Source organism: Meles meles, chromosome 21 (assembly GCF_922984935.1).
Source record: "Meles meles chromosome 21, mMelMel3.1 paternal haplotype, whole genome shotgun sequence".
Lineage (NCBI taxonomy): Eukaryota > Metazoa > Chordata > Mammalia > Carnivora > Mustelidae > Meles > Meles meles.
In genome coordinates, this window is record NC_060086.1 from 27,121,916 (window position 1) to 27,146,222 (window position 24,307).

Consider the following 24,307-nt stretch of genomic DNA (forward strand, 5'->3'; position numbering starts at 1 on the left):
CTTCATATTAGTCTTCAGGAAACTGACATCTGGAACCACAAGATCTTAGCCTGTAGTTTGTGGCTCCAAAAATACATTTCAGGCAAGGTCCCAGCTGGGTCTCCCCTCTACTGACCTGGGACATCTACTAGACATTCCTGTTGAACCCCTTTGGGAAACAGTACAGAGTCAGATGTCTGGATGGAGGTACCTCAGCCAAATCACAGTGCGGGACTCCAGTCCCAATCTCTGACGGCCATCATTTGTTTAGAATACTTCACAGGGTCTACGACTCAAAGACAGATGATCTCTTCTCCCCACTGTCTTCTCACCTGGGAAGAGGACACGACTGACCATTCCAGGGAACACCATCATGAAAAGAGGCAGCACCTTCAGGTAGGCAGCCAGGAGAGAGCCTCCTTTGGCATGGGACAGGTTCTTGGCCGCCAGAGACCGCTGAACGATCACCTGGAAAACAGTGGGGGTGGTTGGAGGATGAAGTAGCTAAGTGTGAAAAGCTTGTTAGTAGGCATCATGGACTTAGGATCCTGGTTTGTCTAGCTTCTCTTCGAGGAAACATCACTTTCTTATTCCCAATCCCTGTGCTCCAGTTGAGGAAGCTAAGAACCCAGTTCCATCCCCTCCCTACTCCTTTATCCTGGAGTTGGCCTTGGCCAATTTGATTTCTGCGTAGAGTTTCTCTGCTTCTCTGGCTACCATGACCAGTTGAGGAAAAGTATGAATCCAAGATGGGTCAATTACAACTTTCCATGGAACTTCTTCCTAGAAGAGGCAAAGGAAAGAAGCACCTTCACACCAATAGCCTCCATTAGAATTGCCAACTGTGAGAGGAGCTTAGAACACTGGCTGCATCTCCGCCACTATACTGGGAAAGATCACTGAAAATTGAAGTCCTCTTGGGATGCCTGGATGGCTCAGTCGTTTGAGCATCTCCCTTCAGCTCAGTTCATGATCCTGGGATCCTGGGATCAAGCCCCACATCAAGGCTCCCTGCTCAGTGGGGAGTCTGCTTCTCCCTCTCTCTCTGCCCCTCCCCCACTCATGCTCTCTCTCTCAAATTAAATCTTTAAAAATATGTATCGAATTTAAAAAAAATTATCTACTCAAAAGGAATAACTTGTTCCAGAGTGTTTTCTGAGTAGATCCCCCCAAATCCTCCTCCAGCCTTCCAACTGCATCTACATGAGCCCAGAACTTTCTCTATTTTCTTGGGCTTTGAGTATTGAAGCATCTGGAGAAGATACAGAGGCCCTGTGACAAGCTTTGACAAGGACAAAGCTGGGACTCTTTCCATTTTTTTTTTTGACAGTGGACACTAGTTTTCCTAGAGTGTCCTGCTCCTTCTTTTGAAACCCACACCCTGTCCACACAGCTACGCTATCATCTTGGGCATAGCTGCCTGATCCAGAGGTTGGCACCTGACCCATACAAGACCCTTCTACAGGATTTTTGGATTGGGTCTTGGGGAGTTGCCAGCATCTTTCCTGTTAGTCTGCATTGAGACAATGAAGTTACAGGTGTAAAGACGGCTGATGGAGAGGGAAACCAGAGTATGTTCCAGCAGTTTCTGAAGGCTCATTCAACTTCCTGCTGTTTGTATTCCCTGAGTTAATACATCCCCCACCCTTTCCCTGAGGTAGTTTGTTTTTTTTTTTTTTTTTTGTCTGTCACTTGCGACCAAGTGTACCCTGACAGGCACAATTATATTTGTTTGGATGCCATAAGTGAAAGACTCTAAAATGCAAGATTGGCTTATGTGAGGAAAGGTGGGGAGCATGGAACTGAGAAGTTAGGCATCCTTGTTTAGAGGTTGGTTTAATGGGGCACCTGAGAGTGGCACAGTTGGTTGAGCCTCTAACTCTTGGTTTTGGCTCGGGTTGTAAGATCAAGCCCTGCATTGGGCTCCCAGCTCAGCGTGGCGTCTGCTAGAGTTTCTCTCTCTCCCTCTCTCTCTGCCCCTCACCACCCCATGCTTGTTCTCTCTCTCTCCCTCACAAATACATAAGTAAATTTTTAAAAAATTTATAGAAGTCAGTTTAACTGTTACATGTTATTTCTCAGAACTCCATTTACCTACTAAGGCTTTCTAGAACACTTTAGAATGTGGTAGTAGAATGTGAGGATATCAGGGTCTATAGAATAAGTCTTGTTGCTTTAGTAAGGTGCTCAAAGAGGCATGCAGGCTTCAACCCTAGCCCTCCCCTCTGGAGCAGAGAGGAAAGCATTTACAGCTTTGGAAAACAAAGCCCTTTCTACTGGAGATCCAAAACTGTGACCAAAAAGAGGCAGCTGAGGAAGTTTGAAGAGATCTGTGCCCCTTGAAAACCCACGAACCCGAGGAGGAAGGGGTCCCCCTGTAGGACAACCCCATGGCCCAAGTAAAGGAACCACAGTTCAAGAGGGATGGTATGAAAAAGAATTAATTCATGTAGAATGGTTAGACCAGGGACTGGTCACAGTACAGCAGCAGCAAACGTTTAAGTGCTATCACGATTGTCCGTTGTTAACTTATCTTTTCAGCCTCACACATTTCAACAGGTGATATATTCACTGGATTTGAGACCTGACCTAGTATAAACAGGTATGCAACAAAATGACACCTTTTGGGGCGCCTGGGTGGCTCAGTGGGTTAAGCCTCTGCCTTTGGCTCAGGTCACGATCCAGGGTCCTGAGATGGAGCCCCGCAGTGGGCTCTCTGCTCAGCAGGGAGCCTTCTTCCCTCTCTCTCTCTGCCTGCCTCTCTGCCTCCTTGTGATCTTGGTCTGTCAAATAAATAAATAAAATCTTTAAAAAAGTGACACTTATCTCCCTGCCCAGAGTATCCACTCTTTGTTTTACCTGCATCGACCCGGAGCTGCTTCACACAGATATATGAAATGCAAATATTGATTCTATCCTTCCCCCCTTAACACAAAAGGGCTCATTATACATGTTGGCTATTGCCTCCATTGTAAATGTTCCCCAACCATCACAAGGATCCCTTTCCTTTTTTGAGGCCTGTTTTTCCAAGGGTCACTCCTCAGTCCCACCTCCCCTTGCCACCCTATTTTATTTATTTTTCAAAATGCTTTATATATTTTATTTATGTAATCTCTTCACCCAAAGTGGGGCTCGAACTCACAATCCCAAGATCAAGAGTTGCATGCTCCACTGACTAAGCCAGCCCTGGACCCCGCCACCCTATTTTTAAGCTGCATTCCCACCTTCTCAACCCCTCTTTCCTTACCCTGATTTTTAAAAAATGACATTTATCACCTTTAAATATTCCATATAATTTTCTTACTGTCTGTCTACCCCCCACTAGAAGAAGGTGAGCTCCAAGGGAGACAAGAGCCCTGTCTGATTTGTTTACTCATGATTTCCAAGTGTCTGGTACAAAGAGGATACCTAGCGAGTATTTGTTGAGTAAATGATACCAGATATCAATTTTAATCTCCATGTAAAATGTATCATCTTGGGCGCCTGGGTGGCTCAGTGGGTTAAGCCGCTGCCTTCAGCTCAGGTCATGATCTCAGGATCCTGGGATCGAGTCTCACATCGGGCTCTCTGCTCAGTGGAGAGCCTGCTTCCTTTCCTCTCTCTCTGCCTGCCTCTCTTGTGATTTCTCTCTGTCAAATAAATAAATAAAAAATCTTAAAAAAAAAAAAAAAGAATTCCCCTTTGCAGGGGCGCCTGGGTGGCTCAGTCAGTTAAGCATCGAACTCTTGCTTTTCAGCTTAGGTCATGATCTCAGGATGTTGAGATCAAGCCTCAACGTCAGGCTCTGCACTGAGCACAGAGTCTGCTTGTGAATGTCTCCCTCCGCACCACACCCCCTGTTCTCTCTCTCTCCCTTTCTAAATAAATAAGTAAATCCTTAAAAACAAACAAAAAACAGTTCCCCTTTGCAAATATTAGTAGCCCTGGATTTGCCATTACATGAACAAGTTCAAGAAGTAAAATAATGTAGAATAGTAGAAAGGAAGGAGTAGTTGAGCTTGGTCGGGGGGAGAGGGAAGGGGAATACCAACAAGAGAACAGATGGAGGAAACCAGCCCAGCCTCTAGCCCCACAAAGAAAGAAGCATCCTGGAGGGGGCTCCCTCATCAGATGCCCCGTACCTGATCCGTGCACCAGTACCAGAGGGACGGGATGGACATTCCAAGTAGGATCCCAGGCCATGGGAGGTCAGATGTCAGAGGGTCTCGGAAAATATGGAAGGCATCTTCTCGGGGCAGCCCACAGCTGTTATTTTCACTCCGGTTGCTAGCCACGGCTAAGAAGTACTTCTCCTTCAGTCCTTCCATCCCGCCAACTGCAGCAAAACCTAAAATGCAGAGGAAGCCCAAATTTGCCAGAAACTCAGAGCAATCCACAGCAAGGGTAAGGGGATGGCTGGATGGGTGACATCCTACACAGAGCAGAGCTGACAAGGAAAGTTAGTCACCTTCTTTTGATGCCTTTGGTAGTGACTATGTATCGCTTCTCAGAATATCAATAACCAATGCATAATACAAAATACATAGGATTATAAAGGAAACCATACCTATTAAGGCAGTCACGAAACATTAAAACTGTGGTTTAGTAGTTATTTGCTCCTTTAAACAGTAAGACCTAGCAGTAGGTCTAGTAACTATTTATTTATTTTTAAGTAATCTCTGTGCCCAACATGGGGCTCAAACTCACAAAGTTGAGATCAAGTATCACACACTACACTGTCCGCGCCAGCAAGGCTCCCCTGTAATAACAATTTTTTAAAAAAGATTTTTGCTAATTTATTTCACACACACACACAGAGATATGAAAGAGAGCACAAGCAGAGGGAGTGGCAGGCAGGAGAGGGAGAAGCAGGCTCCCCACTGAACAGGGAGCATGATGCAGGGCTCCATCCCAGAACCCTAGGATCACAGCCTGAGCTCAAAGCAGACATGTAACAACTGAGCCACTCAAGTGCCCCTCATTCCTGCCTCCCCACTTGTGCTCTCTCTCTCTCTCAAATAAATAAATAAAATTTAAAAAAAAAGAAATACATACTATTCAAACACTGATAATCAAGAAAAAAGACAGTCTCTTCAATAAATGGTGCTGGGCAAATTGGATAGCTATGTACGGAAGAATGAAACTAGACCATTCTCTCACACCATACACAAAGATAAACTCAGAATGGATGAAAGACCTCAACATGAGGCAAGAACCTATCAAAATCCTAGAGGAGAACATAGGCAGTAACCTCTTGACATTGGACCCAGCAACTTCTTTCAAGACATGTCTCCAAAGGCAAAGGAAACAAAAGTGAAAATTAACTTTTGGGACTTCATCAAGATCAAAAGCTTCTACACAGCAAAGGAAACAGTCAACAAAACAAAGATGCAACCCATGGAATGGGAGAAGATATTCCCAAATGATACTACAGACAAAGGGCTAATCTCCAAGACCTATAAAAAACTCCTTAAACTCAACAACCCAAAAACAGATAATCACATCAAAAAATGCGCAGAAGACATGAACAGACACTTCTCCAAAGAAGACATACAAATGGCTAACAGACACATGAAAAAACGTTTCATCATCATTAGCAGGGAGATTCAAATCAAAACCTCATTGAGATACTACCTTACATCAGTTAGAATGGCCAAAATTAACAGGACAGGAACAACTAGTGTTAGAGAGGATGTGGAGAAAGGGGAACCCTCTTACACTGTTGGTGGGAATGCAAGTTGGTGCAGCCACTTTGGAAAACAATGTGGAGATTCCTCAAAAAATTAAAAATAGAGCTCCCCTATGACCCTGCAATTGCACTGGTTATTTATCCAAAGATACAGATGTAGTGAAAAGAAGGGCCATCCGTACCACAATTTTCATAGCAGCAATGGCCACAGTCGCCGAACTGTGGAAAGAGCCAAGATGCCCTTCAACAGATGAATGGATAAAGAAGATATAATCCATATATACAATGGAGTATTATGCCTCCATCAGAAAGGATGAACACCCAACATTTGTATCAACATGGATGGGACTGGAGGAGATTATGCCGAGTGAAATAAGTCAAGCAGAGAAAGTCAGTTATCATATGGTTTCACTTATTTATGGAGCATAAGGAATAACATGGCAGACATTAGGAGACGGAAAGGAAAAGTGAATTGGGGTAAATCTGCAGGGGGACGAAGCCGGAGAGACTATGGACTCTGAGAAACAAACTGAGGGTTTTGGAAGGAGGGGAGTGGGAGGATGGGTGAGCCTGGTGGTGGATATTAAGGAGGGCACGTGTCGCATGGAGCATTGGGTGTGGTGCACAATGAATCTTGGAACACTGAAAAAGTTAGAAAATAAAAAAAAGAAATAAATAAATAAAAGAAAGAAAGTTTGGGGATTCGAATCAAAAAAAAAAAAAAAAAAAAGAAAGAAAGAAAAGAAAAAGAAAAAGCTGGAGAGGCTAAATTAATACCAGGCAAAGGAGACTCTGGAATAAAGAATACAACCAGGGATAAAGAGGGACATCACATAATGATAAAGAAATTGAATTACTAAGAATGTATAACTCCTAAATGCATATTCACCTAACAGTAGAGCTTCAAAGTAAATGATGCAAAACCTAGTGGACAAATCAACAACTATCATTGGAAACTTCCGTACCCCTTTTGTAATCATTGATAGAGAAAATAGATGAAAAAAGTAATAAAGATAGAATATTGAACATTGTCAACCCTCTTGACCTAGCTGGGAATGATAACACAGTATAGCCAATAGCAGCATATTCTTTTCAAGGACATATGGAATGTTCATTAAGTCAGGCGAGGTCTCGGGGCCACAAAACAAACCTCAACAAATTCACAAGAAACAAAATCATATAAAATATATTCTATGGCTGAAGTAGAATTAAATAAAAATCAATAACAGAAATATACCTGAAAAATCTCCAAGTACTTGAGAATTGTCTCTGTTTGTGGAACACAGGAATTACATAGAGAAAACCTTGAAGACTCCACCAAAAATTATTAGAAGCAATAAACAAATTCAGTAAAGTTGCAGGTACAAAATCAATATACAAAAATCAGTTACATTTCTATACACGAACATATGTTTGGAAGGAGACATTTAAAATAAACAATCATACTTATGATTGCATCAAAAAGGCTAAAATACTTAGGAATGAAAACTATAAAACATGGATGAAAGAAATTGAAGAAAGCACAAATAAATGGGCAGGTATTCTGTGTTCATAGGTTGGAAGAATATTGTTAAAATATCCGCACTACTCAATGTGATCTATGGATTTTTTTTTTCCAAGTAAGCGCCGTGCTCAAAGTAAGGCTTGAACTCATCCCCCTGAGATTAAGAGTCACATCCTCCAGGGACTGAGCCAGCCAGATGCCCCACAATCTATAGATTCAGTGCAACCCCTATTAAATTCCAATGACATTTTTTACAGAAACAGAAAAAAAATCATTCTAAAATTCATCTGGAAACACAAAAGCTCCAAATAGCCAGAACCACACTGAGGAAGAAAAACAAAGTGGAAGGCCTCACACTTCCTGATTTCAAACTATACTATAAAGCTGTAGAAATCAAAACAGTATGGTGTTGGCATAAAAAGACACACAGATGAATGGGACAGAACTGAGGGCACAGAAATAACCCCACACATGTATGGTCAATTAGACGGTAAACATCTAATAGATACAGCAGATTGGTGAGGATTACTGGGGGCTGGTCTACAAACTCCTTCCTGCCTGACCATAATGAACTAAGTAATGGAACTTCTGCGTCTAGAACCCATCCTTTCATGGAGAAAGATCTAGAGGTCTGGCTAAGAATAATAGACCCTGGGCAGATCTATTTTGGTTCTCTCTTGCCTCTGAAAACCTGTTTTAAGTAGCTTGTGTGGCCCTGGAAGGCTCAAATTTGTGGTATTTAGGACAGCGACATTTCACGTATTTATTACTCATCTGTATTTCTTCTTTACACACAGGACACCAGTGAAGTTTTTCTTCTTCTAAGGGTCTGAAACACTTTTTGGTAAAGTCAATAATAAGCCTTTTCTGTCCGTGTTGTGAAACAATTATTCCATGATTACTCTGAAGTCTTATTGTAAAGATGAACAGAACAGAAATAAAATGGAAACCGTGCAGAAAGACACCATTTTAAGGTAAAACTCTTGTTTATATCCCTCTACCCCTGTTCCTAGGCAATTCCTGAGTCTGTCTTTATTTTACATGCCTTTAGTACTTATGAGGTTAGGCTATGTAAAATGTCTCTCAATCTGGACTTCTGATGGTTCTTTTGGTGAAGCTGAGGTTATGTCTTGTTGACAAACATAGCACAGAGGATACATTGTACCCTCCTCCCCATATCAGGAGTTACACGATATCAATGCCTAATTCCTGGTGATCATTTAGCTACAGTGGTGTGAGCTAGGTTGCTCCCTTGGAGAGTGGCTATTTTTCCCTTTGCAATTAATATTTTGGGCATGATAATTGAGGCCCTGCAAAGATCCTGTGTCTTCGTGAACTTTCACCTGCCAACTTGAGAATTTATCATTTGATCTTGCCTGCAGATCACTGTGATGTCCTCATGGTGATTTTCTAGCTCTCCCTCTGTCTGTATTTATTCACTGGAATTCTTCTGTAAGGAAGAGCTGTGCCTTTGGCCCTCTTATTTATTTATTTGAAAGGTTTTATTTATTTGATAGAGATCACAAGTAGGCAGAGGCAGGCAGAGAGAGAATCAGGGAGGCAGGCTCCCTGCTGAGCAGAAAGCCCGATGCAGGGCTCAATCCCAGGACCCTGAGATCATGACCCGAGCTGAAGGCAGAGGCTTTAACCCACTGAGCCACCCAGGCACCTCAACCCCTCTTATTTATTAATCACTTTTCCATATCAACATTGGAAGAACTATTCATTTTTACTTAAAAAACAATAAATGTCAAGGCACCTGGGTAGTTCAGCTGGTTAAGAAGCTGACCCTTGATTTCAGCTCAGGTCATGATCTTGGGGTTGTGGGATGGAGCCCCTCCTGGGGCTCCTTGCTCAGTATGGGGGGGAATGTCTGCTGGAGATTCACTCTTCTTATGCCCTCTCCTCACCCCCCTCTAAAATAAATAAATATTAAAACAAAAACAAAAACAAAACCAAGACAGGAAGTTTCCATAAGCCGAGTTCTTTTCCAGCTAAAATATCCATGCCTGAAGGAAGTTCCCCATGACAGGAATGCCCTGTGGTATGCTTTTGACCCTGGGCTTGCTGATCACAGTGATGAAGGCAGATGTCACCAAGAGAGCAGTTGTCATCCACCCAAGTGACCCAGGGGTCCCACTTACTGTAGCCCATCAGGATGAGTGCTCCTATAAGCATGATCAGAGTCTGCAGGGCATCTGTGTAGATCACAGCGGCTAGGCCACCTGAGGGTAGGGGTGGGGATAAGCACGAGGTGAGTGTCAGGTATGGTGGTAGAGAGGAGTTACCCTGGGGAGCAGACAGAACCTGCAATTTCAAGACCTGCCTGAGGAGACTACTCAGTGGCGTGCACAAAGATGGCCACAGTGTCTCCTTCCTGAGCGCATGCCCATTGGGCAGTGTGGCTTTGCTGTTCCTTCCACGTTGAGGTAAAGCTGATTTCTCAACCTCTTAATGAGAGGCTTGGCCAAATGGGTTGCTTTGATCTGCAGAATATGGCGGGAGTGATATTGTGCAGCTCGAAGCCTAGGCCTCAAGGCCCCGGAAGCTTCTGCTCTTGTTCTCCTGTTACCCTGAGACCTCCATGCTGGAGAAGCCCACCCTCATCTACCTGAGGGTGATGGCTCACACAGGGGAAGCCCAGCTGAGAGCCCACACCGACCACCAGCCGCATGAGGGAGGCCGCCTTGCCCCAGCCAGCTATTCCAGATGTCATCGACCTCCCCTTCTCCACTGAGCCAGGTGAGACCAGCTGATCATGACCATATAATGGCAGCAAGTCCATCAGCATCTGGACAGGGTGATCTTCCCAGTCTCTTCCCTGTACCATACTTCCCGCTTCCTTCTTCCCAAAGGAGAAAGAGATGCTTCTCTCATGTGAGCACGTTTGTTCGTGGGCAGTGTCAGTGTGCAAAAAGTGTGCACAGAGCTGTGGTGTTCCACTCGGATTCCTCCCTCCTTGCCAGCATGAATAAGGCCCCCGTCACAAACGTGGAGAGAGATCCGGCCTCCATTCTGGCCCTGACCCTCTGTTGTAATTATCCAGCCTGAGATCCTGCCACTAGAAGCTGGCATCGTTCCCATAGTGATGATTACTGAGCAGTTACCATGTGCCAGGCACTGGGTGCAGTGTCTTATTCAATCCTTCCCCAAATCTCTTGTGAGCACCCTGCCAAGCTCTTTGTGGTAGGGACAGAGAGGCAAACAAAACTGCATGTCCCCTGTCCTGAGAGAGATCAGCGTAATGGGGACACAGACTCCCCAAACAAGGAAATGCCAAGATAAACCGACTATGGCCGTTAGCCTTTCTCTTTCCTGGGGCTCCCGGCACATGGCCTCCATGAGTGCGGAACCCCCTGAGATCCTTTAGGGGCCTCTGCATACGTTCCATTTGGTTGCTTTTCCACTTAGAGCCTCCACTGGAGATGCACGGCACTTGGAATAAAACCCAGGTGCATTTTGTCTCCTGCGAAGCGCCAATGGCTGGCCTTTTGCCCATCGTTAGGGATGCTGTGCCACAGAGGGTCGGGGATACATCCCTCTCTGGTTCGTGGGAATGGCCCCCCAGAGCCGAGGAGGATGCACTCGAACAACCATTTCCTCACTCAGCCTTAGCCACACTGACCACCCTTTTGTTCCCCAAGCAAGCATGTTCTTATCCTAAGAGTCTTTACATGTGACCACCCTCTGCCTGGACTTCTCTTCCCCTGAGCTTCTCTTGAGAGCTTCCTTCGTATCATTTAAATGTGGTTCAAGAAGGTCTTATAAAGGCCTTCCCTGAACATTCTTTGTGGGAAAAAACCCAACAACAACAAACCTCCTTATCCCATCACTCCCCATCTCATCCTGCTTAAACTTCCTTCAGCGCACTTATCAGATTATAATAATATGTCCTGATATTATTTCTTGGTTTTCATGCTGACTGTCTCCCCATCCCCATTAGAATATAAGGTCCTTTTGGGTAAAGAATTTGTCTGTTTTGTTTACTGCCATGCCCCATTTCCTAGCAAGATGTCTTGCACATGCTAGGTAATACATAGATATATTTGTGAAATGAATTATATTACACCAAGAGGGGGCAGAGTGGGGTGAAGCTGGAGCAGAATGTGAGGATAAGAAGGCAAATATTCCAACCAAATACTTGTCTGGGGCCTGCTAGAGGCTGGTCTCTCTCCTATGATGCTGGTCTGATGGGGAAAGAGGAGACCATCCAACCTCAGCCTCCAGAATTAGAGTTGCTTACCAACTAGCTTTCCAGAGTGTGTGTGGAGAAACATGCTCAGCTCTGACAGTTCTCAATAAATAGTTCTTCAATAAATAAATAGGAAATAGCTTGATGCAGTTTGGGTGTGTTTTTAAATCCTCTTTCTAAAAGGGAACCCTCTTCCTTTGGACAATGGCCAAGAGAAATCATCTCATCTGGGGGCGTGGAGTGAGGTGTAATGAATGAATGGTTTTAACACACGGGAACATCAGAAGATGGGCCAGGAAAAGATGGGCGGCAGGCCACAGGCTCTCAAGCATCACCCTTATTCAGACACACCTGCAACAGTGTACAGAGCCGTGATGGCGAGCAGCCCGACTATGGCCAGGTAGAGATCGAGGTGCAGAGACTGCTGAATAAAGATGGCGCCTGCATACATGTCCACCTGGGGAGACATGAAATTGATGGATGAATGAATGGAGGGACATTTTCAGTACAGGCTCCCCTAAGCCTGGATTCTGGCAAATACAGAAGAGTTCTCTACTGCCCTATCTTCAGCCACCTCTTCCCAGATCGGGGGTCTCAAACTGGAGCCGTGGGGGTCATTACATTTGACACCCATTCACCGGGCTAATACAACAACCTCCTCAGTGGTCTTCCTGCTTCTACTCTTGGTCTTCTGCTCTCCATCCTCGACACTGCAACCTTTATCAAATTCTGCCATGATCATGTCATCCTTCTCCTGCCCATTAGTATTCTTCAGTGGCTCTGCCCCCATGAACCCCAAACTAATATCAACATAAAAACATTAAAGTTGCATTTCAGGCTTCATGGTCTGCTTGCCCCTTGACCTCGTTTCCCTCATTCTCTTCACATTCCCTGCTTCCCTTAACAAGCCCTTTCTATCCATCCAGAATGCCAGGTCCCCTTTCCCTAGCTGGTAATCATCCTTGGTTAAAACTTCCCTTATGAAGGCTTCCTACATCTGTAGCTTCCCAGACCGAGAGGAGAGTTCTGAAGAATGTAGTCATCTAATGTCTATCTTTCAAGCCTGCAGCTGGCATAGAATCAATTATTGTTTGGATTGAATGGAATTCCTCTGCACTGCACCCACTCCCACTCTCTGCACCTGGGGTAGGCTCTCCCCAGCCCCAGCTGGAAGCAGAGATAGCATCAGCATGAGTCAGGTCTGCTCTTGGCCTCTTTCTCGAAATCTGCCCATCCAACCAAAGGCCAGGGTGGGGCAGTCTCCATGGGCCTCTGCACACCTGATGAATACCTGATGACTGCCTGATCCCAGGAGGAAGAGAACAGCTCCCAAGAGCTGTCCTTCCCTCCACCTTTTCTCGCAACTTCCTCTCCCTGAGCTTACCCTCTTCCCCAACCCCTCCCATCCTCCAAGCCCCCTGAAGCCTGCCCAAGGAGAGGAAATGCATGGGCAGGGCACACCACCAATGGCTGTATTTGGTCTTCTCACCATGCTGTAGGGACGTGGCCAGGCTGGGTCCCCACCTTACCGAGATCTTGGTGAAGATGTAGATGAACAGGTAGAGCACAGCCAGGATGACGGGGATCCTGTTGCCGCCAAAGCGTTTCCTTAGGTATTCTGGCATCGTGGTGACCTGGTGGCCAGAGCTGAGCTGTCACCACCCACCTGATTTGGGGCACATGGCCTCCTGGCACTGGCCCTTCCCCCTCCCCTCCCCCCTTCCTGAAGGAAGCACTGATGGTCTTCTTAATCATAGACTTAAGAGGGGAGAAGAAAATGGGGTTAGGAGGGTGGCTCACTAGTTAAGTGTCTGCCTTCAGCTCAGGTCAGGATCCTAGGGTCCTGGGATCGAGTCCCAAGTCGGGCTCCCTGCTCAGTGGGGAATCTGCTTCTCCCTCTCCCCCTGCTTGTGCTCACTCACTCTCTCTCTCAAATAAATAAAATCTTTAAAAAAAAAAAGGAGAAAATGGGGACAGAGGGATGACAAAAGTCAGATCTTGGAGGGATGGAGAAATTGAGGTTCTGTGCAGGGGGATATATGCATCTATCACTCCCATCCCAGTTGTACTATGAATTACTCACTGTTTTTATTTTATAAAATGATTTTTATTTGACAGAGTGAATGAGTGAGTTAGTCAGTTTAACTGATTGAGCCACCCAGGAGTCCCAGCTCCCACATTTTCCTATTAGAAGCAACCACAGCTACCATTTCAAGTCTTCCTGCCTCCTCTCAACCTCCAGCCCCCGAATTCCTTCCTCACTCTCAGCAGATGACATTACCTTTTCTTGCCAGAGAAAGTGACCAAGAACGTCTGGCTGCCCTACCTGGGAAATAACCTGCATCTCCACCGACCTTTACCCCTTTCCACAGGAGGTGTTGATACATAATTATTGATGCTTTGGCCCAGAGACCCTCGGTCCCAGCCCAGTGTTGTTATACCCCAGATGTTTTGCCCACATGGGAGCTAGTCCCATGTGGAGGTGGGGAGCCCCCTGACAGCCACCCATTAAGGCCCTGCTTATCTTATTCAGACTCCGTATTATCTCCAAGGTTATTCATCCATGTACCCTTGCCCTTTACACAGGATCACACTACATCTGGTACAACGTAATTTTTCAAATGATTCCTTTTATCATTCAGCAGGTCTCCCTACTTGTGTATTTTTTAAACTGCCACAGTAAAAAGTGAAAATCAGTTCTTGCATCATTAAAACCACGATGGGACAGTACGATCTTGCCTGTGTGGTAGGATCCCTAAAACAGAAGAAGTCTAGGCAGGAGGACTGATGTAAAGCTGTCGGATCAGAAACAATTTTGTAAACTTCCTTTTCAAAAAGTCTAAAGCACTGTCATTTGGGAACAAAAATGTTGACCTTTCCCATCTACCAGAAATAAATCCGTTTGTATAGTTTTCTGCGCAAAGGAAGAAAAGCAGTAACCCTTTATGGCTTAAACATTTAAAAGACACTGTGAGTCTCGTGTCTGTGTCTTGGCATTGAGAAAAAAAAAGTTTTTGAGCCCTTGTTGCTTCTGAAAAGCCTCTGTGCATCTCTCTCACGGGGCAGCAGGTGGGAGCTGCAAAGGAGGGGGCTCCCCGGTCTCACCTGGGCAGTGTCCCTCACCATGTGGGGAGTTCCCAGGGACTGGCTAATGGGTGTCCTCAGGTGGGAGGGAGGGAACACAAGGGTGACCCTCCCAAAGGGTCTTCCCATCCCAGAGCACCCCAACTCACCTGACCAGCGATGTAGATGGGCAGGAAGATCCAGGCCAACATCAACACAGAGAACAGGCCCTGCCCAAGAAAACAGAGTCAGGCACATCGAGGTGCTGGTTTGGATTTCCCTCTGCACTTGGCAGTCACCTGGCCTGGCTCCTTCTCGGGTTCAGTAGCTCATCCTCCCTGGACCATCATATTTCCATGTTGAAATGGGAGAAGGGGATGAAGGAGGGAAGCATGGAAATAGCAGCTTTCCCGTGACTCCTCACAAAGTGTCCCCCGAAACCTCGTGTCATCCCCCGCCATCCAGGGGTGGCCCTCCCTCGTTGATCCAGGATGGGCTTGCTAAGTGAACCCTATCATAGGGTACTGTGCATAGGGTACTAAGTCTGCAGCACAAAATGAGCACTGTAAAAATGTTAGTCACTGAGGGGATACCTGGCTGGCTCAGTGGGTGGAGCGAGTCACTCTCGATCTCAGGGTGGTGAGTTCAAGCCCTACCCTGGGCGTGGAGACAACGTAAAAATAAATAAATAAATAAATAAATAAATAAATGAAGCTTGTTTAAAAAAAATTTGTTAGTCACTGTGAAGATGAAACTCACTACTAAGAGTGCACGCCCGCCCCCTCAGTGAAAATCATACCCTGCATGAACCCTGCTACCCAGGATAATATGTCCTATCTCTGGAGTCTCTGTGGGGTGGGAGAAGGTCGAGAAGCACTGAACCATACACTGCATCTTTGTGGTGGCCAGCTGGATCTAATACACAGATATACCCTCAGGTCCCCTGGCATCTATCTTCTGCATCCACAAGGGAGAGGTTCTAAGCCCTCTTCTCCCACACATTGGCTTTTTGGGTTTCAGCCTTCTGGGCCGGGGTCAAGCAAATCCAGATAAGCCCAAAGCTTGCAGAACCAGCTGATTTTTGCTGACCAAGTCTGCCTTTGGTGCTTGCTTGCTTTCTCATGAAGTACAACTGTAGTTTTAAAAAGTACAGGGTAGGGGGTGCTTGGGTGGCTTGGTTAGTTGAGTCTCCGACTCTTGGTTTCAGCTCAGGTCATGATCTCAGGGGGTTCAGGAATCGGGGCCCACCTTGGGCTCCACCCTCAGCAATGGAGACTACTTGGGATTCTCTCCTTCTGCCCCTCCCCCTGCTCGTGCTCCTCTCTCGTGTTCTCTCTCTAAAATAAATAAATAAAATCTTTAGCAAAAATAAATAAATGAAAGTACAGGGAATTCACATTGTCCCCCAGGACTCTCTGGTAGGCAAAGGGTGAGCTGTATGCGTGCTGGTAAAATACTTACATTCAATTCATAAGCAGTGACAGAGAGGCCCACAGCAGCGCCTGACCCTGCCAGGCCAACAAAATGTCCACTTCCCACATTGCTGGCAAACAAGGATGCGCCCACCTGTGGACAGATGGACAAGTCAGATCTTGGAGGGATGGTTTATGGTACCTTTTCCCCAACCCCGGTTTTTCTCATGCTCCAGAGGGACCAAGGCAGAAGAAGTAGAGAAGGCAGGGCCATCCCTAGCCTATGTGGCATCTTTTTCTTTCTTCAAATTAGAAAAAGATTCTTCTTCCTCAAGACTCTTTTACTTCCATCTATCAGATACTGTCATAATAAATATGCATATTCGTGATGGCTAAAATATGAATTGTGTGCCATACGGTTGTGCAGTGCATGCCATGAACAACTGTATCCAGTGTCCCTAGGTAAAGGATGACAGGGTCTTGTGGAAGGTGCTTCAAGATGAGAATCAGAAAGCCTGTGTTCTATTCCAGTTCTGCTTCTAACTTAGCAAAGTAGATAGCCCTCTTTCTGGTAGAACAGTAAGTGGCCAAGCATATACTCAATGACCCCAATCCCTGGTCTCAATGGACTGGACCAGACAGACTTGAGCACCTGCCCAAGCCGGGTCAATTACATTTTCTCTTCTGGGAATCGAACTGGGACACCATCTCTGTTACTACATCCTAGCTAGTTTCTCTCACTGAGGCCTGCATTCTCTTGGTTAAACATAGAGATTAGCCAGAGACAGAAAGCTGAAGATACCTTAGTACCAAACTGTGACTTTTTCTTTTGTACAGTCAAGAGGATTGACAGAGAATAGGAAAGGGAGTATGTTCACACTAGGTCATTTGATGATATTTAATGCTGTGTCAGCATTAAAGAAATCTTTGGGCAACTGTTATTCATAATTCGGGAAACACTAGATTATAAGAGCTCCTTGAGGGTGAAGACCAGCTCACTGATGTGTCCAGTGTTGGACATAGTAACAGACATACTTCTCAGAGAATATATATATTAGAGAGGGAGAGGGAAAGGGAAAGAGAGAGAAAGGGAGGGATGGAGGGGAGAGAGAGAAAATCCCAAGCAGGCTCCATGCCCAGTGAGGAGCCCGGCATGTGGCTGGATCTCTCAACCCTGAGATCACAACCTGAGCTGAAACTGAGCTGGACGCTTAACCAATTGAGTCACCCTGGGTGCCCCAGGGAAAATATGTTTTGTAATGAGTATTGAGTGGATTTGCAGTGAATGGCTTCACTGCAAATGGGAGATGTCCTCCCTCTTCTTAGTTCAAAGATTTCATCCTTATTTTAGGCGATTATAAGCAAACTATTATCCCGGACCACCTACTCAGGGCCCATGAAGTAGACACCTGTGTGCATACGAGTGCACGTGTGTGTGCGCACGTATGTGTATGTGTGCATGTACGCATGTTTCTATATGTATTTGGCAATGCCCCTAGGTCTGCTTGAAAAGAAAATACTGGGGCGCCTGGGTGTATCAGTGGGATAAAGCCTCTGCCTTCAGGGTTCTGGGATCGAGCCCCACATCGGGCTCTCTGCTCAGCGGGGAGCCTGCTTCCTCCTCTCTCTCTGCCTGCTTCTCTGCCTATTTGTGATATCTGTGTGTCAAATAAATAAATAAAATATTTTTAAAAAGTTAAAAAAAAAGAAAAGAAAATACTAATTCGACTACTGTGTTTGTCAATTGTGTCCTCAACATCTATTCTATCTTGTCTCAGTAATGGCCTCTAGCCTCTTCTCATATCTAATCACATATGCTTCGGGGGGAAGGTTCCAGGCTCCCCCACCCAGCTCAGGCATTGACTGTGTGACCCAGGCTTAAGCCAGTTAGCAGATCAAACTACCCTGGTCACAGCGACTGGCGCAGAGGTGGGCATGGGACCCAACCAGAGCTGAGGTTCTCCCAGGGATGCTGCCATGGAGGCAGGTGCTCTTCCCACACTGGACTGAGCTTGAGAAGATGAAAAGTCTGGAGCAGTGTCTGCCATCTTATTGCCATGAAGCCAACTCTGTTTGGGAATAATGCCTGTCCAGAAGAAGAGAAGTTGATATGGACAGATGGAAGGAAGAAAAGAAGGAAAAAAGGGATGGGCATGGGGAAGGAAACCAGGTCCTAGTGACATCGCTTGAACCTCTGCCCTCAGCCATCCCTGAAACCAGTCTAATTAGATTTCTCCCTTGGGTGAGCTGATAAATTCTTTCTGTTCAAATACATTTGCACCAGAGCTAAGCCTTCTCTGGACCATGACTTCCACAAAACATACAACCAGTGTCCTGTGAGACCAAAGCCTAACAGAACATCAGCCCTCGAAAAATCTTTCAGAAATGACTTTAATTGAACCAAAGATCACTTACTGGCCACCACACCATATCCCCTCCAGCTAGGAAGTAGCCTTTCACTGTGTCTCTCTTGGTCTTCACTGTGGACTGAAACAGAGAAGAAGGTAGGAAATAATCAGAGGCATCCCAGAGCGCCTGAACCATGGATTACCTGCTGCAAATCCAGCAGGCCATATTTGGACATCAAATATAGTTTGAGTTTTTTTTAAACCCATGGTTTAAGAAGATTTTAATTTGAATGCTTTAGAAGAGACGTAAATTCTTCAGGCCGATCCAACCCCTGCCACTCCCTGCTCTGCTCAACTATGTGTTTGAGTTCTCAACCCATGGCTTATCCAGGAGAGCTCATGAGGGGTACCATTTACTGAATGTTTGTAGAGACACAGTAGCTCAGCACACAGACACTAGAGCATCATTTCATGGTAATTCCTACCATCTCCTATGAAATTGGTGTCATTAGACCAATCTAACAGAAGACACTGAGGCTCAGAACTTACCTGTCAGAGGCTCAAAGTTACCTATCTTGTGCCATATTTCTAGATAGCAGAAGGGCTAGGAATTCAGACCCAGGTCTGAATGATTACAGACTCATACATCCTTTGGTCTGACAACCTTATCTGTTGTAGGAATTTATCCCACATTATAGTTGCACACATCCAAAATAATGAGTGCACAAGATTTGCTGACTGCAACATAATTTGTAACAGTAAGAGACAGGGAGCAGTCCAAATGACCCTCTATCCAAATGATGCAGTACAAGTGTCTTATGGAACCCGTGCAACTTTTCAGAAGGTGAGGAAGCATCTATGTGCTGATATGAAAAGACAGCCAAGGGACCGTGATAGGTGAAAAATAGCAAGGTAAAAAAAACCCAATGTGTATAATAAGTTACCTCCTATTTAAGAAAGAGGTAAATACAATGATAACATTTGCTTGGATTTCCAGAAGGAAACTCAAACTAATGTGCGAACAGCTTAACAACAGTAGTTACCTGAGGAGGGAAAGGCAGTAGTGAGACTTCTCACTGTATGTCATTTCAAGTAGCTTTTATTTTGGAACCATGAGGCTTTATTGTCTTTAAAACAAAACAAAACAAAACCCTCATTTAAAAGTGAAAGAAAAAACATGGCCTTCGAAGTGAAGGAAATATGGATTCTAACTACAACTCTGCGAACTTACTAACATATAAGGAGCGTAGATTTTTGAGCTTCAGTTTCTTACCTATAAAATGGGTACAGTAGTAGTGTCTTCTTTGTAGACATCTGTGCAAGTACATGGGGTAACACAAACATAAGTGCCCAAGACAGCACCTGACCCATGATCCACACTCAGTCCATTTTTACAAGCATAAACTTCAGATTACTTGATGACCTTGGGTGAGTTTCTTCCCCTTCCTCCCCTGGTCTGGCTTACCCATAGTCCCACAGCCAGGACAAAGAGGAAGTACAGAACGAGCACTGCGATGTCACCTGGCTCCAGGTTCCTCTGGGGAAAAGCCTCCAGGGGATCGGACTGGGTGGGCTGAGGGCTGCTGGAGCTGCTCTCCATGGTTCTGAGCAAATGCTCAATCCTGCGGGAAGTGCAAATGCCTGTCAGATGCCAGAACCAGAGGTGCTTTTCTCACCCGCTTCCACAGCTACCTCCTCGGAGCACCAGATGAGAGGACAACCATGGAGGGATGTGTGTGGGGACACATCCTCCAAGAAGGCAGAGCCACCTACCCATCTGTCTGTCCATCTGCTCACTCATTCATTCAGCAGATTCAGTGAAGGCACATCAAATCACCCGCTGATAGTTTAGCAATTCAGCCAATTGGCAAAAATATTAAAAAGAATAAACCAAGCACAGATGGTTTCCTACTCCAGGAGTGTGAGTAAAGCAAGACACCTGAGTTACTCCCCATTTCTGAGGAACCTCTGAGCTGGGCGTAGGTCAAGCTGACAACTTTGTCTGAGGGTCAGCTAGACACTACAATCTTATTCCTTTGAATGATGGATGGCCCGTGAAAGTGCACATATTTAGTGATATATGTAGCATCTCCTGCATGCTGGGCATCATTCTAAGTGTTTAATATTAGTGAGCACTACTGTCATGATCCCCATTTTACAGATGGTAAAATTGAGGCACGGGGAAGTTAACTTACCTGCTTAAGGTAAGATGGCTCAAGTGGCAGAGCTGGGATTTGAAGGCAAATGATCTTGCTCCAGAATCCATATTTTGAACAACTATCCTAAGCTGTTACCCAATATCCTGCACTTGTGTGCAATTTAAGGGATTTCTGTGGTGGCAGATAAATGTCCCCCTCAAGGATGTGTCATTCTAATCCTAGACCCTGTGAATATGTTAAGTTACATGGCTAGAGGATAGCTAAATTTGCAGATTTTTCCTGGATTATCTGCGTGAGCCCAAAGCAACCACAAGAGTCCTTAAAAGTGAAGGGAAATCAGAAGAGAGAACCAGAGATGACAGCGCGAGAAGGATTTGACCAAATGTTGCTGGCTTTGAAGATGGAAAAATAGGGACCACAAACCAGGGAACTCAGGCGGCTTCTAGAAACTGGAAACACAAATTAATGCATTCCACCCTAGAGCATCGAAAAAGAATTCAACCCAGCTGTCACCTTGATGTCAGCCCAGGGAGACCCACTTAGAACTTCTGACTTGCAGAACCCTAAGATAATAACTGTTGGGTCCGTTATCAAAAGGAACGAGATTGAGACAAAGTGAAAGTTATGCAAAGCCTTATTCTATGCCAAGCATTAGAAGTTAGACTGACTGGGGGCACCTGGGTGGCTCAGTGGGTTAAAGCCTCTGCCTTCAGCTCAGGTCATGATCTCAGGGTCCTGGGATCAAGCCCTGCATCGGGCTCTCTGCTCAGTGGGGAGCCTGCTTCCTCCTCTTTCTCTCTGCCTACCTCTCTGCCTACTTGTGATCTGTCTGTGAAATAAATAAATGAATCTTAAAAAAAAAAAAAGAATCAGGTTGAGTCATTTAGGAAGATGAGTTTTGAGCTGATTAAAAAAAAAAAAAAAAAGTTACACTGACCGGCCAGGGGAACGAGACTGAGACAAAGTGAAAGTTATGCAAAGCTTTATTCTATGCCAAGCATTAGAAGTCAGACTGACCGGCCAGGGCCACCTCCGAAGACAGTGACCACACCTTGGTCTTCCAGGCTAGTTTTAGAGGGCACAACCGCAGACATCTACAAATGTGGCTTTGGCTGATTGGATGTTTCCACCTGTCTGGCCTTGTTTTAGGTGTGTGTTTTAGTAACAGTTACCTGGAACTGATATCAATAACTGTTGAGGCGTTTATTCAACAAAATGGCCTTGTTTTAGGTATGTGTTTTAGCAACGGTTACCTGGAACTGGTATCAGTAACTGCTGAGGCTTTTATTAAACAACAAAATGGCTACCTAGGCAACATGGATTCACTATGGCTAAGTAGGCCCAGGCAGGCCCTAGGGGTTTAACAGGTTTTAACGTGGAATGGGCCCCAACAATAACCCTGTGTTGCTTCAAGTTGCTACATTGCTGGTAACTGGCAACTAATAAAATTTCAAAGGGTGATTTTTTGACCATAAGTGATTTGGGCACTGACTTATACCCGTGTTAATGTGTGACTCTACTCTGGGGGTTTGGGAATGAAAAGACTCAGTCCCTGACCCCTACGATGGGCAGCCCAGTAATGGGGAAACTCACTCATGAGATAACAGCACAAAGACATTCCATATAGGGGAGGTGCTTAGTGGCAGATGTGTTAAGGATTTGAGCTTAGAAGCCACAGAGCTGGCCCCACCACTGAGAAGTCCTGAGAACTGGGACAAGTTCTCTAAATGGGCAATGAGAGTGTATATTGAGGGACTGTGGTGAGCTCATGCCTACGAAGGGCTAGGTGCACTGCTTACACAGTCATGCCCCATAAATTCTGGCCATTATTATTATGACGATTAATAGGATTTTCTACAAGATGCAGTGGGTGACAATACGGACCACCTCATTGTCAATGGAGAGATCCAAACAGGAGCATATAAGCTGGGTTTTGAAGAATGAGTCAGTGGTTCTGGATGTGTAAGCAGGGCCTGGGGACATTCCAGGCAAAGACAATAGCATCTACACACTGAGGTGTGAACAAGCATGCCACAGTTAAGAAACCACCAGATTCTGGGGTGCCTGGTGGTTCCGTCGGTTAAGCGTCTAACTCGTGATTTTGGCTCAGGTCATGTTCTGGGTTTGAGCCCTGTATCGGGCTCCCTGCTCAGCAGGGGTTCTGCTTCTCCCTCTGCCCCTCCTCCCACTCATTCTCTCAATCTCTCTCTCTCAAATAAATAAATCAAATCTTCCCCCAAAATTAAATAAATAAGTAGGGACATCTGGGTGGCTCAGTCATTAAGCCTCTGCCTTCAGCTCAGGTTGTGATCCCAGGGTCCTGGGATGCGGGGCTCCAACCCAGACTTGTTCGTCCCCCTACTCCCTCTACTTGTGTTCCCTCTCTCTTTCTGCCAATTAAATAAATAAATAAAATCTTTTAAAAATTTAAGTAAATAAGTAAATAAGTTTTAAAAAGTCGATGCTCTAACTCCAAGAGAAATAAAAGGAAAGCAATTAATGATAAAATGATGAATGCATCAACATGCAATATCCGTGGGCAGACCCTAAGAGGCCGTCAGACACTTGCACCTACGATGCTGAATAAGTTTCGATTTTAAGAGAAATATGAAAGTCAGAAGCCATTTTACTCCCCAAACTCAGAATAAAAAGTAAATCTGCGAAGGAACAGCAACACAGAAACTCAGTTCAACAACATGGGGGTGAAGGGCACCGACCCCCAGTGCAACCAAAAATCCAGAGGTAGCTTTTGATCTCCCCAAATTTCAGTACAAACAGCCTACCAGGAGTCTCACCAATAACGGTTGATTAGCACATATTTTGTGTATGTACTATATACTGTACTCTTACAATATAGAGAAAAAATAAAATATTTTAAAATAAGAGAAAATAGATTTATAAATCTGCACTGTATTTATCAAGAAAAAAATCCATGTGTTAAGTGGACCCATGCAGTTGAAACCCATATTGTTCAAGTGTGTTTGAGTGTATATACACCAAAATGCTTAAATTTGTAAGCATACTTTGTGATTCCATTATTTTTTAAGGAGGTTCCATGTCCAACGGGGGGCTTGAATTCATGACCCTGAGATCAAGAACCAGATGCTCTACTGACTGAGCCATCCAAGTGCCCCTATGATTTTAAATGTTACGAAAAAGTCCAAGGTGCCTGGGTGGCTCAGTGAGTTAAACACCTGCCTTCGGCTCAGGTCATGATCCCAGGGGGCTGGGATCGAGTCCTGCATTAGGCTCCCTGGTCAGCAGGGAGTTTGCTGTCCTCTGTCCCTCCCCCCATCATGCGATCTCAAATAAATAAATCTTTAAAAAAAAGTTCAAGAAATTACCACGATATGCCTGCTATCTTTTTAAGACCAAGCACTCTAAAAAATATTTGAGACAATGTTGTGACGATAAAAGCAAGCACACTCTTTGCTTTAAAAATTTTGTTTTAAAAAGCCAACATATGGGGTGCCTGGGTGGCTCAGAGGGTTAAAGCCTCTGCCTTTCGCTCAGGTCATGATCCCAGGGTCCTGGGATCGAGCTCTGCATCGGGCTCTCTGCTTGGCAGAGAGCCTGCTTCCTCCTCTCTCTCTCTGCCTGCCTCTCTCCCTACTTGTGATCTCTATCTGTCAAAAAAAAAAAAAAAAAGAAAAAAAGAAAAAAAAAGCCAACATATTGTTTTTCTTGTAAACTGGAGGTAGGTTCTAGTCTCAGTTATAAGCATGCTGTTCACCCACATGAAGGTCTGGTAGACTATTCTGAAAGTTCATGTTCCCATGGGGCAGTTCCGTATATTTCAGGGAATCTAGCATCTCTGGCCTCCGTGGTACCCTCAAATCATGGTCACAACCCAAAGTGCTCCCATAAATGTTCACTGCATCTCCTGACAGGCAGCAATGTGTCTGCTGCACACCTGCGCTCTAGGATAAGGGACCAGGGAGTCATGTGCTCAGATAGGGGTAGGGGAGGCTTGTGCAGAAGC

The 24,307-nt window shown here is 45.2% G+C and overlaps 1 protein-coding gene across 4 annotated transcripts in view; it reads right to left on the minus strand.

Moving 5' to 3' along the window:
• SLC5A11 (solute carrier family 5 member 11) overlaps positions 1-24,307 on the minus strand; it is a 50,409-nt gene that overhangs the window by 12,730 nt on the left and 13,372 nt on the right. For 3 of the 4 annotated variants that reach the window (XM_045993082.1, XM_045993083.1, XM_045993086.1), the window contains 9 exons: positions 19,632-19,788; positions 18,234-18,305; positions 15,868-15,972; positions 14,577-14,636; positions 12,873-12,977; positions 11,695-11,800; positions 9,296-9,376; positions 4,101-4,306; positions 312-447 (listed from right to left, as the gene is read on the minus strand). In XM_045993082.1, the coding sequence (XP_045849038.1) occupies positions 312-447; positions 4,101-4,306; positions 9,296-9,376; positions 11,695-11,800; positions 12,873-12,977; positions 14,577-14,636; positions 15,868-15,972; positions 18,234-18,305; positions 19,632-19,766 (1,006 nt within the window). In that variant the 5' untranslated portion in view covers positions 19,767-19,788. The remainder of the gene's footprint in view (positions 1-311; positions 448-4,100; positions 4,307-9,295; positions 9,377-11,694; positions 11,801-12,872; positions 12,978-14,576; positions 14,637-15,867; positions 15,973-18,233; positions 18,306-19,631; positions 19,789-24,307) is intronic. The other variant, XM_045993084.1, reaches the window with a different exon arrangement.